The sequence below is a fragment of the Oncorhynchus nerka genome, linkage group LG10 (genome assembly GCF_034236695.1).
Source record: "Oncorhynchus nerka isolate Pitt River linkage group LG10, Oner_Uvic_2.0, whole genome shotgun sequence".
Taxonomy (NCBI): domain Eukaryota; kingdom Metazoa; phylum Chordata; class Actinopteri; order Salmoniformes; family Salmonidae; genus Oncorhynchus; species Oncorhynchus nerka.
Window position 1 is genome coordinate 39,507,978 of NC_088405.1, and position 18,027 is coordinate 39,526,004.

General features: G+C 44.8%; 1 protein-coding gene across 1 annotated transcript; it reads right to left on the bottom strand.

Annotated features, from left to right (window-relative positions):
- Positions 1-585: 585 nt before the first annotated feature.
- Positions 586-17,827, bottom strand: LOC115135285 (DNA-directed RNA polymerase I subunit RPA2). The gene is made up of 15 exons (XM_029669801.2): positions 17,572-17,827; positions 12,410-12,577; positions 12,124-12,270; positions 10,559-10,691; positions 10,246-10,382; positions 9,844-10,067; positions 8,861-9,032; positions 8,391-8,562; positions 7,934-8,215; positions 7,468-7,601; positions 7,145-7,315; positions 2,923-3,079; positions 2,520-2,716; positions 2,123-2,373; positions 586-1,981 (listed from the first exon to the last, which is right to left on the bottom strand). Exons 1-15 carry the CDS (start codon positions 17,746-17,748, stop codon positions 1,099-1,101), a joined length of 3,405 nt encoding a protein of 1,134 aa, XP_029525661.1. The 5' UTR covers positions 17,749-17,827; the 3' UTR covers positions 586-1,098.
- Positions 17,828-18,027: the final 200 nt, after the last annotated feature.

An 18,027-nucleotide genomic window follows, 5' to 3' on the forward strand; every position in this document is an offset into this window, starting at 1 on the left:
GAGGGGGAAAACAAATTTTAATCAATGTTAGAATAAGGCTTTAATGTAACAAAATGTGGAAATAGTCAAGGGGTCTGAATACTTTCCAAATGTACTGTAAATGAAGATTGTTTCCAAAGGCCTGCATTAATGACATGGGTTTCTTGTAAAAAGGGAATTGTGAAAATCAAATCAGCTGCTTTTCGTTCATCTTCAATGTGGGTGAAAGGGTGTAATAATTGTGTTTACATACCAAATGACATGGCCTATTGCATTGTTCATTGTCTACTCTTAAAAAAAGGTATTATACATTTGACTACTTTATCTGTTGGGGAAAGTAGGTAGCAGTGGGCTGGTGGGAGGAGCGGCTCATTGTAAATGGCTGGAACGGAATCAAACCAATGGAAACACTTCATTCCATTGATTCCATTCCAGCCATTATAATGAGCCGTTCCTCCAACAGCTCCTCCCACCAGCATCTTCTGGTAGGTATAAGAAACAGGACACAAGAAGCTAAAGCCCTGTGAACAACATTGTCTCCTTCAAAGTGCTGGTTATGACAGGAACAACTTGAATGTGTATCGATTGTCATTCTGAAGAGTAATGTGTAGTTAGTCATTGACAAACCTTTTATTACCTTAGTCACAATCGACTGTCTCAGGCGCAATGTACACCATCACAATGTATTTTCTTAGAGGATTTCACTCTAAATATACTGATTTACAAAACAATATTGTGTATGTTAGACAGTTACTGCACAATATCTTTGTAACTTCTGAACATTTTTGGAAAGTTCTATCCATCCTTGACCCAAGTCTCAATTTAGCCATAACTTATGATTGGTCTCTACCTTTCTGGACAACAAGAGGGTAAACCTCAAGCACTTGGCCATTCTGGTGAGCAGTATGGCTTTGTAGTTCAGGTAATTGTGTAAGTTCTTTGCAATCATATTTTTTACTTTTACATGTGACAGATTATATTTGGAGATAAAGCGTTTAATACAAAATATAAGGCCTAATATCTGAACACTGCCAGTCACACGGGAGAAGACAAACTTCCTGTGCACAATATAGCACTGTCTGTGGCTGGTAGGTAGACTGAACAAACTTCACATTGAATTCACTTCACGTCCAATTTGATTTTGATGTTCATCGCCGCCAGCTCGGCAACAAAGTAGCGGAAGACGTATGGCACAGACACCGTATCGATGGAGTCACTCTTGCCGCAGAGGAGGCAGACAGTCTTGCGGTGGCGTGTGGCCGACCAGTAGGGTGGTGGTTTCTCCAGTAGAGGGGACAGTAGGCTACCACAGTCCACACACACCTGTGCCACAGAGCGATCAGAGCAGTTGAAGAGGCGGTCGTGGAGCAGGAAGGAGGTCCCGTGGGCCAGCAGGGCGTCGCGCTCCATCTCCCCGAAGCGGATGCCCCCCTGGATGTTCCTTCCGCCCACCGGCTGGTTGGTCACCTTGTCCCGCGCGCCAGTGGTCCTCACCTGGAACTTGTCGGAGACCATGTGACGCAGCCTCTGGTAGTAGACCACGCCGATGAAGATGTCCGCCTCTAGCTCCAGGCCGCTGAGGCCGCTGTAGAGGCGCTCGGTGCCATAGTGGTTGTAGCCGGCAGCGCGCAACATATCCCCAAAATGCTCCAGTGCCGAGTTCTCCTCGGAGAAAGTGAAGGGAGTGGCGTCGTGGCACAGGCCGTGGAGGGCGCCCGACTTGCCGGCCATGCTCTCGATGAGCATGCCGATGGTCATGCGGGAGGGGAAGCCGTGAGGGTTGAACAGAATGTCGGGGGTCATCCCGCTCTCTGTGAAGGGCATGTCCTCGGCAGGCCACAGGCGGCTCAGGATACCCTTCTGCCCGTGGCGGCTGGCGAACTTGTCCCCGATGGTGGGGTTACGGGGCACTCGCACAGTGATGCAGACGCGCTTGAAGCGGCCCGAGCCCACGTCATTGCTGCACACCTTGATGTTGTCTACTACACAGCTTTCTTGACTCCTACAAAAGCGAGGGAAAGACAGAAGGTTATAAAATTGCATTAGCCGCTGCATCTGGCCAACTCATCATCATAGAGTAGAGAAATAGTCAACACTATGGTATGACAATGGAAAGAACATTAGGCCAAACTGGATAACTCACTTGTAAAAGTTGACAAAGGTCTGTCCGGTGTTGAGGTTGATGTAGCTGTAGAAGGGGTCTCCATGTTGTAGCACTGCGCCGATGGAGGGCAGCCCATCAGCGTCCAGTTTGTCCATTACCTTGGTGTCACCGGGTTTGACCCCAAACACCAGGTTGTCCTCGCCCTTCATCTTCTGTGCCAGGTCCACCAGCTCAGTCTTGTAAACACAGCCATGACCAAAGCCCCTCTCCCATGACGACTTGTTCAGGATCTAGGCGCAAACGGAATTAAAATAGAACTCGTACAAATATATATACACACACACACACACACACACGTATTCTACACACACCTGGTACAGTGAAATCAGCCAATGGGTAAATAAAAAGTGAATTTATGTAGAGCTAGCTGTCTCACCATGGCGTCCTCCATATCGTAGCCAGTGTAGGAGATCACAGCGACAATGGCGTTGGTGCCGATGGGGTAGTTGTCCATGTTGTAGTGGTCGTACATGACAGGCCTGACCAGAGGGCTCTGAGGGGTCTGAAGGCGGTACAGCTTGTTGTCCGAGCGGTCCTGGAACGAGTGGAGGGGGAAGCCCATGGTCTGTTTACCTGTGGAGGAGAAAATGAGTTACACCAACATCTACAAGATCATTTTTAAAAAGTCAGGCATTCTAGAAGAATAAAGCACATTTTTTCACATGTAGTGTTCTCTATATAGGAATTAGCTGTAAAAAACTCACAAAAAGGTATCTAAGGGTATCTGAACTCAGAAAACACCAGAGATGCCTGCTTCTGAAAACTTGGTGCACCCTTACCCATCTGGCACTGGTACATGTTCCTGGGACTCTGGTTGTGGTCCGAGTAAGGGATGAAGTTAGCCACCACGCTCAGCATGCTGTGGAGGAAGAGCTCCTGGTGGGTGGTCACACCCGGCTCGATCTCATCCTCACTGATGCCCACGTTGATGTAGAGCTGCCAAACAGGAGAGAGAAGCTTAATTCACAAATGTTTCCGTGTACTCGAACAGAATAAGGTACTGTCTCGAACTGTCCACACAAGAAGCAATCACAGCATACTGTAGATTTGGGTGCATAAATGAGATTATAAACTGGGTAGTTCCAGCCCTGGATGCTGGTTGGCTAAACACCGAGGTACATCAGACCGTATACCACAGTTATGCCAAAACATTTCTTAAATGCTCTAATTAAATTTGTAACCAGCTTATAATAGCAATAAGGCACCTCAAGGTTTGTGGTATATTGCCAATATCCCAGGGTTAAGGGCTGTATCCAGGCTCTCCACGTTGCGTCCTGCATAAGGACAGCCCTTAGCTGTGGTATATTGGCCATACCACACCACCTTGGGCCTTATTGCTTAAAATAATTAAGTTAAGTCGGAAGGAGCGGCCACACCATACCACAAGCCTCTAAGGAATTTAAGGACTAAAACATATACAGTCCTTCAGAAAGTAGTCACAACCCTTTAAATTTTGGCACATTTTGTTGTGTTACAACCTGCATTTAAAATGGATTACATTTAGGTGTCAATAGCCTACAGAAATTTTTACAAATTAATTAAAAATGAAATAGCTGAAATGTCTTGAGTCAATAAGTATTCAACCCCTTTGTTATGACAAGCCTAAATAAGTTCAGGAGTAAAAATCTGCGTAACAAGTCACATAATAAGTTGCGTGGACTGCATGGCTTTTTGAATGACTACCTCAGCGCTGTACCCCACACATAAAATTATTTGTAAGGACCATCCGTCGAGCAGTGAATTTCAAATATTCAACAACAAAGACCAGGAAAGTTTTGCAACGCCTAGCAAAGGGCTCCTATTGGTAAATATATACAGTTCCTTCTGAAAAGTACAGACCCATTGACTTTTTCAAAATGGTAACTTAGCCTTATTTTAAAATGGATTAAAAAAAAGATATCATCCTCAGCAATCTACACACCATAATGACAAAGTGAAAACAGGTTTAGACATTTTACCAAATGTATTAAACATAGAAAACAGAAATACCGTTTTTACATATTGTACCAGTCAAAGGTTGACACCTACTTATTCAAGGGTTTTTATTTTTTACTCTTTTCTAAATTGTAGAATACAGGTGAAAATATCAAAACTATGAAATAACATGAAATCATGTAGTAACCAAAAAATACATTTTAGATTCTTCAAAGTAGCCACCCTTTGCACAATCCTGGCATTCTCTCAACCAGCTGCATGAGGAATGCTTTTCCAACAGTCTTGAAGGAGTTCTCACATATGCGGAGCACTTGTTGGCTGCTTTTACTTCACTCTGCGGTCCAACTCATCCCAAACCATCTCAGTTTGGTTGAGGTTGGGTGATTGTGGAGGCCAGGTCATCTGATGCAGCTGGAGATTCCCATCTCCCTCACTAGCTTTAAGAACCAGCTGTCAGAGCGGCTCACAGATCACTGCACCTGTTCATAGCCCATCTGTATACAGCCCATCTACCTCATTCCCATATTGTATTCATTTATTTTGCTCCTTTTGCACCACAGTATCTCTATTTGCACATCTACCATTCCAATGTTTAATTGCCATATTGTAATTACTTTGCCACCGTGGCCTATTTATTGCCTTAACTCCCTTATTTGACCTAATTTGCACTCACTGTATATAGACTGTTTTTCTACTGTATTATTGACTATGTTTTGTTCATTCTATGTGTAACTGTGTGTTGTTGTATGTGTCGAACTGCTATGCTTTATCTTGGCCAGGCCGCAGTTGCAAATGAGAACTTGTTCACAACTAGCCTACCTGGTTAAATAAAGGTGAATCATTTTTTTTTTTTAAATGCAGCACTTCATCACTCTCCTCGGTCAAATAGCCATTACACAGCATGGAGGTGGGGTTTGGGTCATTGTCCATTAAAAAAAAACAAATGAAAGTGGGACTAAGTGCAACTCAGATTGGATGTCGCGGCAGAATGCTGTGGTAGCCATGCTGGTGAAATGGTCCTTGAATTCTAAATAAAATAAGACAGTGTGGGCTGTATCTCAAATTTGTACTAATCAGACCAAAAGGACAGATTTCCACTGGTCTAATGTCTATTGCACGTGTTTCTTAGCCCAAGCAAGTCACTTCATATTGGTGTCCTTTAGTAGTGGTTTCTCTGCAGCAATTCGACCATGAAGACCTGATTCACGCAGTCTTCTCTGAACAGTTGAATTTGAGATGTGTAAGTTACTTGAATTCTGTGAAGCAGTTAACTCCAATGAACTTATCCTCTGCAGCAGAGGTAACTCTGGGTCTTCCTTTCCTGTGGTGGTCCTCATGAAAGCCAATTTATTCCAATTTCATCATAGCGCCTGATGGTTTTTGTGACTGCACTTATAGAAACTTTCAAAGGTCTTCACATTTTTGGGGATTGACTGACCTTCATGTCTTAAAGTAATGGACTGTCATTTCTCTTTGCTTATTTGTGCTGTTCTTGCCATAATACAGACGTGGGCTTTTATCAAATAGGGCTATCTTCTGTACACCATCCCTACCTTGTCACAACACAATTGATTGGCTCAAAACGCATTAAGGAAAGAACTTCCACAAATGACCTTTGAACAAGGCACACCTGTTAATTGAAATAAATTCCAGGTGACTACCTCATGAAGCAGGTTGAGAGAATGCCAAGAGTGTGCAAAGTGTGGCTACTTTGAAGAAACTCAAAATATATTTGGATTTGTTTAACACTTTTTTTGGTTACTACATAATGCTATACGAGTTATTTCATAGTTTTGATTTCTTCACTATTATTCTACAATGTAAAAAATAGTAAAAATAAAGAAAAACCCTTGAATGAGTAGGTGTGTACAAACTTGACAGGTACTGTAAGTATTCAGACACATTTGCTATGAGAATCGAAATTACAGAAAACGTTTGACCTCTGTCATTGCCAACAAAGGGTATATAACAAAGTATTGACCAAATACTTATTTTCCACCATAATTTGCAAATTAATTAAAAATCCTACAATGTGATTTTCTGGATTTTTTTTTCTCATTTTGTCTGTCATAGTTGAAGTGCTATGATGAAAATTACAGACCTCTCTCATATTTTTAAGTGGGAGAACTTGCACAATTGGTGGCTGACTAAATACTTTTTTGCCCACTGTAGCTGTGCAGCAATGCTCCCCATTCAACCTGATAGGGCTTCCCAACCCTCTTCCTGGAGATCTACAGTCCTGTGGGTTTTCAGTCCAACCCTAATTTAACACATCTGATTCTACTTATTAGCTGCTCAACAACACCCAAACACTGGGAGACAAATGCACCTTTCAGCAGGACAATAACCTAAAACACAAGGCCAAATATACACTGGACTTGCTTACCAAGACAACATTAATGTTCCTGAGTGGACTAGTTACAGTTTTGCCTTAAATCCATTTGAAAATCTATGGCAAGATTTGAAAATGTCTGTCTAAAATTGATCTACCACCAACTTCATAGAGATTGAAGAACTTAAAAAAAGAACAAATGTGCAAATATTGTACAATCCAGGTGTGCAAAGCTCTAAGACAGACTTACCCAGAAAGCTGATTCAATACATGTTAGGTGATTCTAACATGTATTGACTCAGGGGTGTGAATACTTAAGTAAATGTGATTTCTGTATTTCATTTAATACATTTATAACAACATATTTTCACTTTGTCATTGTGGGGTATTGTGTGTAGTAGATGGGTGAAATATATTTTTTTTTATTACAACAAAATGTGTAATAAGTCAAGTGGTATGAATACTTTCTGAAGCCACGGTCAGACTAACCATCTACAAGTAACTAGGTACTGACATGACACTACCAACCAAACTCAAGAAACAACTTCCAACAATTACTGTAATGACTGTCCTAGAGTTGACAAAACAAAGAATCACTGACAAGACCCTCAGCTTGAAAACTAGTTTGATCTAGCATCCCTCCTTGATCCAGAGGCTATGATTAGTAACTAGGGGGTTTACTAAGGATGCCCAGGAGGAATGGAGATATTTTAAGCAGCTTGCGACTGTAGTACCTGTTCAAAGGTGCCGATCAGTTCCTGCTGGCCCAGGGCCAGGTTGTGGACAGGCCGCACCATGCGGCAGGGGGTGGTGAAGAGGTACAGGCCTGGGTACATGCTGGCCTTGCTGGTCTGGGGAACCAGAACTATCTCAGTCCAGGGAGGGATCTTCTTCTCCTTCAACACCTGCAAGAGAATGGCATGAACTAGAATGAGTAAGAGGCAGAAAAACCTAACTAGCTGCCACTATTCATGTGTGATGAATTATCTATTACATAAGTGAGTGATGATCAAACCCATGTTATAACTGCAGATGGTTGGGAGATGCCCTGCCTTACCTTGAACCTGCGGAGGGAGTCTGCGAGGAAGGGGGCCAGATCAGTCTCTACCCAACCCACCATGGCACCATCCAGGAGCACAGGATAGCAGTCAGTGTAGGCCCTGCCAGGAGAACCATCCACAGGAGTCACACCTGGAGGAGAACGATGGGACAACACAACCACATATAAATGACGGAGCATTTTCACGTCGACACACAGTATGTACGAATAAACCTTGTGAACCAATAGGTTCCAGCTGCATGCTAATCGCAGTGAGTGACGTAACCTTGGATATCCTGTCACGTTGAATCCCAGCCCTTTGTGTTTCACTTTGGACACATGTTCAGTGTTTGTCATGTACAACTACCCCATTGGAACCAACAGCATCGTCTCTGATCTCCAACACGGGCTACGTCATCATGGAGGACGCCATAGTGAGGCAGCTAGCTACACATTCACAATTCCCAGGTTTGTCTGTACTCACCGAGGGAGCAGAGCAGGGCAGGGAGGGTGGTGGTGGGCAGGGCCGGGGCTATGATTTCACAGTGGGCCGTCATGTGGTTCATGAGGCCGCAGGGCTCTCCGTCGGGGGTGTGCACGGGGCACAGGAAGCCCCAGGACTCGGGCAGCAGACGACGTACGGAGGTGGTCCTCATCTTGGCAAAGGCTGCCCCTCTGTGCACGCAGCGGAAGTGGGACAGGTAGCGGATGAAGTTGAGCTTGTCGGCCACCACACACAGTCCCGTGTTCTGGAGCATGCCCAGACCTGACGGCAGGAGGGAAGAGGAACAGAATCTCAGGACCAGCATGTGTTTCTAGGTAACTTACACACGTCATGTATATCTGCATAACTCCAAGTAAAATAGAGAAAAATTGAGAAAAATAGAACAGTGGATACGTTGTAATGACAAATAAGTAGAATGTTTTGTATCACAGCATACCCGTCTTTGAAGTGAGATTCCCAGTGGCTAGCAGATACTCAAAGGGATGGGTAACATCAGAGCCCATGTTGAACATCTTCACCAGATTATCAGAGCTCACCCCACCAGTCAGCCTATGGGCCCTCTTGTCCATAGACAGTTTCACAGACACCATCCAGGCAGCCATCTTCTCCTATTATCACATTGCAAATGGTTAAAACACATCCGACAGAGGAATTATATGACCTGGAGGACAACTAGAGTGTGATTTTAATACCAAGGCCTTACAGTCAGGTTTCACCGCTAGCATTCTGGCCTGACATTGTTGTGGTGTTTTTACATTACCCATGCCAAACACGACAACTTCTGTTGCCCACAATGTTGTAGTATCTTGACAATAAATTGCTTTTGATTCACCAATACGTCAGATCCAGAACTGTTCATCATTTGTCAGTAGTCCAGCGCAGGGCTGTCCTGATGTCTGAACTGACCTTGAGAAACATTAGGTAGAGCCGTCCTGGCGTGAGCACCTCCTGACACATCAGACTGTCCGGGTTCTCCTCCATGCACTCCTGCTTGGCAAACGAGAATAGCTTCCGCGTCATCAGACACAGCAGGTAGAACTTCTCCACGTCCGACCTCAGGTGGATACAGATGCACTGGCTGAACAGAGAGAGATACGACACATTCCATAAAGAGTGTGTGTGTGTGTGTGTGTGTGTGTGTTGGTAGAGCATGGTGCTTGCAACGTCAGGATAGTTGGTTAGATTCCAAGGATTACCCATACACCAAAAAATTAAAATATACCCACTCATGACTAAGTCATCATAATAAGTATCTGCTATAGGCATTCACTACATGGCAAAAAGTATGTCGACACCCCTTAAAATGTGTGTATTCGGCTATTTCAGCTACACCAGTGGCGGACAGGTGTATAAAAATCGAGCACACCGCCATGCAATCTCCATAGACCAACATTGGAGGTAGAATGGCCTGTACTGAAGAGCTCAGTGACTTTCAACGTGGCACCGTCACAGGATGGCACCTTTCCAACAATTCAGTTCACCAAATTTCTGCCCTGCTAGAGCTGACCCGGTCAATGTCTTTAGAATGCAATTAAAAATGAAAAGCTGAAATATCTTGAGTCAATAAGAATTCAACCCCTTTGTTATGGCAAGCCTAAATAAGTTAAATAGTAAACATTTGCTTAACAAGTCACATAAGTTGCATGGACTGCATTACTTTTTGAATGACTACCTCATCTCTGTACCCCACACATACAGATAATTGTAAGGTCCCTCAGTCGAGCCGTGAATTTCAAACACAGATTCAACTGTAAAGACCAGGGAGGTTTTCCAATGCCTCGCAAAGAAGTGCACCTATTGGTAGATGGGAAAAAAAAAAAAAAAAAAAGCAGACATTGAATATCACTTTGAGCATGGTGAAGTTTTTAATAACACACAGAAACACTTACTCTAGCAGGTAGTTGGCACACTGTTCATGGGTGTACCACTCTGGCAGGTTCATCTTGACCCGGAAGCGCTCGCCCAGGTAGTTGAGCACCTTGCTGCGGGTGATGCAGCCCTCCTCCATGACGAGTCGCAGCATCTCAGACACACAGCTCTTGTAGAAGGAGTTCGCCTCACGACCTTTGATCAGCTCCTGGTAAATCTGGAAGTCTGTGAAGTCCACTAGAGCCTGGCCAAAACAGAAAGGCAATGTGGTTAAAATGTTAAATATATACTGTAATTTCATACAGCATAGGCCATATGTCCCAATTCTCATAACATTCTTATGTGTTGCGTGCATAAAAACCTAGTGGACAGACTAATGTCACATGCAAGGTCCTATTCCAAATATCACTGCTCCATCTCACCTTTAGTGCAAAGCCCAGGGGGAGGAAGAAGAGCTCTTTCTGGTATATGAAGTTGAGCATCACAGTCCCATTGTCCAGGTAATGCAGGTTCATATTGATAGCGGTGTGCTCCTCCTTCACACAGTGCATTGAGACACCTGGGGAGACAAGCTAAAGCTATTCTTTGTCTATGTCTGCATCAAGGCGATAGGACTGCGATAATCAAATGTTAGGCTACTTATAGTAGGCCATGGGACTCAACTGCTCCAACAATGCAATGTTCGGCTTGTACATTAACACCCTCTACATTCTGTACATTAACTGCCTTGCGTACCATACTGAGTGTATCCCTGGCCTCTGTTCTTCCACTTCGGCCTTGACATAGCGATAGGGTAGTTCCTCCTTGGCATGATCAGCATGCGAATAACCTTCTCGTTCCCATTCACAATAAAATAACCACCCATTTCCTGTTTCAATGAGGATGGAGAGAAAGAGAGATTGAATCTAAAGAAATGTAAAGACTCATTGCAAACTGTAAAATGTAAGTGTAAAAGCAGAAAAATGTGCCTTGATTTTTGCATCAAAGCATAAATGATCAGATTGACTGGTTCCCACAGATCAGGGTTTTCTGTTGTGAAAATGTAGCGCAGGACATTTGACAGGCAGCATTTTAATTTACCGGACATGTATGCATTGGGTACATAACCTGATTTGGGTGGCCACCCAGGGAGCGTGAGACGTTAAAGTTTGGGGAATGAATTTCACCATAAAAATGCACCATTTAATAAAGCATTCCATGTATCATCGCATTTGCAGGCCTACTATTCATAATGTGATAAGTAGACGGAATAGTCATAATTTAGGCTAATAATAACTCAGCTTTCTTTGGATGGAAAAAAACAGCAACCTATGAGCCTACTATCCCCATAGAAGAAAAACGTTTACATATTCTATTGGTCAGCTTGCCTAGAAGGAAATATCCCAAACAGACTCAGGGGCGATATATATCAAATTCACACAACCAGTAGGCAACGCTACATGAAAAAAATACAATGTTAAAAAGCAATATATCTGATGCATCAGATCAGAACGTTTAGTTTAAAAATGTTGATAAACTATTACTTCTTAACATCAGCAGCGCAGTAATGCATTTGGCTACTGGACAATGAAAGATAGTTGAAAACCAATAGAAAATGAGAATTAGGCTACTGGTTTCAATGGCATATGGAAGTCTATGAAATAACTGCCTTCACGTATTTGGTCAGATTTTTCCTAGGCTACTTTAAAGCAAGGTAAAACATGCCTCATAATATGTACTAAAACGTTAACGTTTCAAACAATTAAGTAGCTATAGGTTTTCAAAATGCATACTGCCTCCAGCTCATTGCGAAGTGGTGTGTGACACACTGATGAAGCCTGCCTTCTGTTGACTATGCATTTGAATGGCGAATGGAGAGGCCGCTTCAATTACCAGTTGAGAAATAAAAATATTAGCTATTTTTAACACACGAGTGCATTTAGAATCGTTGCACAATGACTGGGCGTGTAAAAGTGCTGCCTGACAGATTTTCCGCTCAAAGGCTCTGTATCTGTATGCCGTGCCCATGTGATAAGATAACTAATATGCACACATGGCAATTTAATTCCACGGATTTATGCAAATTAACTCATAGACCGACAAGCATGACCGGTCAAATGTATTTACATAAACTGGTATTTCTATCAATGAATAGGCTAAAAAGCCTTATTTCGCAATGGGATTTTTTTCTTTCTTCTCCCAGACAATTGGCCGATGGCAATTTTATTTAACTGCTTTATTTTTTTACGCCCAAAAGCCAGCTATTACCGGCTAAAGGAAACCCTGCCACAGCACGGGTAGGAAGCGTGCCATTCTCCTACCTCAGCCTCCTCATGGTGCTCAATGAGCTCTTTGGGAGGGAGCCCATGTAGGTTACACAGCCTAGACTTCACCATGATGGGCAACTGGCCCAGAGACTGCTTGATGATGCCTTTGGGAACCCCATTCACGGACCAGCTGACATCTGCCTGTGAAGAATCACAGCACAAAACTTAAATTCATCACAATGGGCAAGTCTTGTGATAGATTGTAGAAAGACCTAGTCTTGACCGTCATATACAGTACAATCCATATGGTACAGGTGTTAGGTTTGCAGGTAAAGCTTACCACAAGCTTCCCCCGGTAGGAGCAGCGTCTCCCTCTGCACTCTGCTGGGAACACCCTCAGGTCCCGGCAGATGCTTCCTTTGCCCACCACTGGTTTAAAGATGGTGGCCTCCACAAATGCCAGGCTGATCCGGTCATTTTTAAACATAAACTCCAAGGGACGGATGGCCTGAAAAGGAGAAAAGGAACAAACATTTTTACATGAACTCTCCAAACCCATGGTTTTGCATGACAGATATCAACTACAACCAGGATGCTGCATAGTTACAGATGAACTCACATTATCTGGTGTAACAACCCAAAAATGTTGGTATCCATTACTGTGAATTACAGGTTAGGTACGGTTGTGTAGCACATCATTTTCAACCAACCTTGACCGTGTCAATTTCAAATCTCTCATTGATTGAAACAGGTGGGTCTTCCCCAAAGTGCCGCATGTCATGACACCCCTGTCTTAATTAATGACAAGATTTGAAATAGACAAGATGGCGGTGTACAAGTTGTTGGATTAACAAAATGGCGCCAGAAGAAATGGCAGTTTTACGGTCTCCTAACCAATTGTCCTATTATGTGGGGGTTTTTCGCGTTATTTTCAACTTATTTTGTACGTAATGTTTCTGCAACCGTATCTTACGGCAAAAAATAGCTTCTGGATATCAGGACAGCGATCACTCACCTAGGATTAGACAAAGATTTTTCTACAACAAAGACGACGCACAAGACATTCTCCAAACACCCCAAAGGACCGACAACCCCGTTATTTGCAAGAGGAAGCGACGCAGGTACAGAGGACAAAGAGCCGGATGCCGGGTCAGGACCCGGAAAAGGCGACTGGGAAAGCTGCCGTTACCATCAATACTACTCGCCAACGTGCAATCATTGGACAATAAATTAGACGAGGTACAATCACGAATATCCTACCAACGGGACATGAAAAACTGTAATATCCTATGTTTCACGGAATCGTGGCTGGATGACGACATGGATATTCAGCTAGCGGGATATACTCTCCACTGGCAAGATAGAACAGCAAACATTTACATTACATTTACATTTAAGTCATTTAGCAGACGCTCTTATCCAGAGCGACTTGGTGCGTTCACCTTAAGACATCCAGTGGAACAGCCACTTTACAATAGTGCATCTAAATCTTTTAAGGGGGTGAGAAGGATTACTTTATCCTATCCTAGGTATTCCTGAAAGAGGTGGGGTTTCAGGTGTCTCCGGAAGGTGGTGATTGACTCCGCTGTCCTGGCGTCGTGAGGGAGTTTGTTCCACCATTGGGGGGCCAGAGCAGCGAACAGTTTTGACTGGGCTGCGCGGGAACTGTACTTCCTCAGTGGTAGGGAGGCGAGCAGGCCAGAGGTGGATGAACGCAGTGCCCTTGTTTGGGTGTAGGGCCTGATCAGAGCCTGGAGGTACTGAGGTGCCGTTCCCCTCACAGCTCCGTAGGCAAGCACCATGGTCTTGTAGCGGATGCGAGCTTCAACTGGAAGCCAGTGGAGAGAGCGGAGGAGCGGGGTGACGTGAGAGAACTTGGGAAGGTTGAACACCAGATGGGCTGCGGCGTTCTGGATGAGTTGTAGGGGTTTAATGGCACAGGCAGGGAGCCCAGCCAACAGCGAGTTGCAGTAATCCAGACGGGAGATGACAAGTGCCTGGATTAGGACCTGCGCTGCTTCCTGTGTGAGGCAGGGTCGTACTCTGCGGATGTTGTAGAGCATGAACCTACAAGAACGGGCCACCGCCTTGATGTTAGTTGAGAACGACAGGGTGTTGTCCAGGATCACGCCAAGGTTCTTAGCGCTCTGGGAGGAGGACACAATGGAGTTGTCAACCGTGATGGCGAGATCATGGAACGGGCAGTCCTTCCCGGGAGGAAGAGCAGCTCCGTCTTGCCGAGGTTCAGCTTGAGGTGGTGATCCGTCATCCACACTGATATGTCTGCCAGACATGCAGAGATGCGATTTGCCACCTGGTCATCAGAAGGGGGAAAGGAGAAGATTAATTGTGTGTCGTCTGCATAGCAATGATAGGAGAGACCATGTGAGGTTATGACAGAGCCAAGTGACTTGGTGTATAGCGAGAATAGGAGAGGGCCTAGAACAGAGCCCTGGGGGACGCCAGTGGTGAGAGCGCGTGGTGAGGAGACAGATTCTCGCCACGCCACCTGGTAGGAGCAACCTGTCAGGTAGGACGCAATCCAAGCGTGGGCCGCGCCGGAGATGCCCAACTCGGAGAGGGTGGAGAGGAGGATCTGATGATCAAACTCAGGTAAGATGAGGGGTGTCTAGAGAGTTTTCAGCTATACTTTTCGTGGCTGTTTATTTACCACCAGGCAGATGCTGGCACTAAGACCGCACTCAGTGAGCTGTATAAGGAAATAAACAAACAGGAAACCACTCACCCAGAGGCGCTCCTAGTGGCCAGAGACTTTAATACAGGGAAACTTAAATCAGTTCTACCAACATGTTAAATGTGCAACCAGAGGTGTAAAAAAATTCTAGATCACCTGTACTCCACACACAGAGACGCGTACAAAGCATTTCCTCGCCCTCCATTTGGTAAATCCAACCACAACTCTATCCTCCTGATTCCTGCTTACAAGCTAAAATTAAAGCAGGAAGCACCAGTGACTCGGTCTATAAGAAAACAAAAGTGGTCAGGTGAAGCAGATGCTAAACTACAGGACTGTTTTGCTATCACAGACTGGAACATGTTCCGGGATTCCTCCGATGGCATTGAGGAGTACACCACATCAATCACTGGCTTAATCAATAAGTGCATCGAGGACGTCGTACCCAAAGTGACTGTGCGTACATACCCAAACCAGAAGCCATGGATTACAGGCAACATTCGCACTGAGCTAAAGGGTAGAGCTGCCGCTTTCAATGTGTGGGACTCTAACCCAGAAGCTTACAAGAAATCCAGCTATGCCCTTCGACAAACCATCAAACAGGCAAAGCGTCAATACAGGGCTAAGATTGAATCATCAGGGCTAAGATTGAATCATCATACTACACCGGCACCAACGCTCGTCGGATGTGGCAGGGCTTGCAAACTATTACAGACTACAAAGGGAAGCACAGCTGCAAGCTGCCCAGTGACACGAGCCTACCAGATGAGCTCAATCACTTCTTTGCTGGCTTCGAGGCAAGCAAGACTGAGGCATGCATGAGAGCATTTAGCTGTTCTGGACGACTGTGTGATCACGCTCTCCGTAGCCGACGTGAATAATATCTTTAAACAGGTCAACATACACAAGGCTGCGGGGCCAGAGGGATTACCAGGACCTGTGCTCCGGGCATGTGCTGACCAACTGTCAGGTGTCTTCACTGACATTTTCAGCATGTCCCTGATTGAGTCTGTAATACCAACATGTTTCAAGCAGACCACCATAGTCCCTGTGCCCAGGAACACAAAGGCAACCTGCCTAAATGACTACAGACCCGTAGCACTCATGTCCGAAGCCATAAAGTGCTTTGAAAGGTTGGTAATGGCTCACATCAACACCATTATCCCAGAAACCCTAGACCCATTCCAATTTACATACCGCCTAAACAGATCCACAGGTGATGCAAGCTCTATTGCACTCCACACTGCCCTTTCCCACCTGGACAAAAGGAACAATTATGTGAGAATGCTATTCCTTGACTCAGCATTCAACACCATAGTACCCTCAAAGTGCATCACTAAGCTAAGGATCCTGGGACTATACACCTCCCTCTGCAACTGGATTCTGGACTTCCTGACGGGCCGCGCCCAGGGGGTGAGGGTAGGTAGCAACACATCCGCAACGCTGATACTCAACACTGGAGCACCACAGGGGTGGGAGCTCAGTCCCCTCCTGTACTCCCTGTTCACCCACGACTGCATGACCAAGCACGACTCAAACACCATCATTAAGTTTGCAGACGACAACAGTGGTAGGCCTGATCACAGACAATGACGAGACAGCATATAGGGAGGAGGTCAGAGACCTGGCCGTGTGGTTCCAGAATAACAACCTATCCCTCACCATAACCAAACTAAGGACTAGAGGAAAAGGAGGACTGAGCACGCCCCCATTCTCATCGACGGGGCTGTAGTGGGGCAGGTTGAGAGCTTCAAGTTCCACGTCAACAAACTAGAATGGTCCAAACACACCAAGACAGTCGTGAAGAGGGCACGACAAAGCCCATTCCCCCTCAGGAAACAAAACAAAAAATTGGCATGGGTCCTGAGATCCTCAAAAGGTTCTACAGCTGCAATGCCAAGAGCATGGCAGATGACTGGTTGCATCACTGCCTGGTACGGCCATTGCTCGGCCTCTGACCGCAAGGCACTACAGAGGGTAGTGCATACAGACAAGTACATCACTGGGGCTAAGCTGCCTGCCATCCAGGACCTCTAGGCGGTGTCAGAGGAAGGTCCAAAAATGTGTCAAAGACCCCAGCCACAGACTGTTCTCTCTACTACCGCATGGCAAGCGGTACCGGAGTGCCAAGTCCAGGACAAAAAGGCTTCTCAACAGTTTTTACCACCAAGCCATAAGACTCCTGAACGAGTATTCAAATGGCTACCCGGACTATTTGCATTGTCCCCCCCCCCCAAACCCTCTTCTTACGCTGCTGCTACTCTCTGTTTATCATATATGCATAGTCACTTTAACTATACATTCATGTACATACTACCTCAACTGGGCCGACCAACCAGTGCTCCCGCACAGTGGCTACCCCGGCTATCTGCATTGTGTCCCACCACCCGCCAACCCCTCTTTAACGCTACTGCTACGCTCTGTTTATCATATATGCATAGTCACTTTAACCATATCTACATGTACATACTACCTCAATTAGCCCGACTAACCGGTGCCTGTATATAGCCTGTCTTTTTACTTCTTATCTATTATTAACCTAATACCTTTTTTTGCACTATTGGTTAAAGCCTGTAAGCATTTCACTGTAAGGTTGTTGTATTCGGCTCACGTGACAAATAAACTTTGATTTGATTACTTCATGGAGCAAAATATTGATTTCTTTCAATAATGGAGCATTTTCAAAATCCTAAACGCACCACTTGCAAGTGGACACAAGACATTAAAAAGATACGTTTGGCCAACATTGTGGCTTGGGGAGGCACGGCTGACACAGCACTGACTGTCCCACGTGAAAGTTCGCCTACCTGTACAGCACGACACAGTCCTTCTGAAACTGCTTGGTCAAACGACTCAATATGAGCCTTCGTTAGGTCCTGAACAGCCGCATGTTGTTTTTCCTTCGGTATGCCGTAGCCTGCTTCTGTTAAATGTTTAAGGCTTGGACTTGTCAGTAAACTACTCCACTTACTCGCAAAATCCATGCTTATTCTTGTTTACCACATGCGCATAGTTACACAGGAAGCACAATCGTTGTAATAGGAAGTGAGTGAAAGGTCAATTCCTTTAAAGGGACAGCATCCAATTTTCAGAGCTATCAAACAAAATCAAAACCGTCTTGTTAAATGTAATTGTATTAGTTTGGTTGACTATTCATAGAAGTGAGAAAAAGGAATTACCAAACAGCATCTAAAGTGTAATGCTATGTCGAAATCATTTTCAGCATCAAAGATCATGTCCACTGTAACCAAACAGCTAGAGGT

What these genes read in the sequence shown, in the direction of transcription:
- LOC115135285 (XM_029669801.2), bottom strand. Translation starts at nt 17,748, where the DNA reads ATGGATTTTGCGAGTAAGTGGAGTAGTTTACTGACAAGTCCAAGCCTT. An exon ending in CCTACCGGGGGAAGCTTGTG is followed by an intron (nt 12,271 to 12,409) that starts GTAAGCTTTACC and finishes GATTCTTCACAG; the next exon opens with GCAGATGTCAGCTGGTCCGT. An exon ending in TGCCCTGCTCTGCTCCCTCG is followed by an intron (nt 7,602 to 7,933) that starts GTGAGTACAGAC and finishes GTTCTCCTCCAG; the next exon opens with GTGTGACTCCTGTGGATGGT.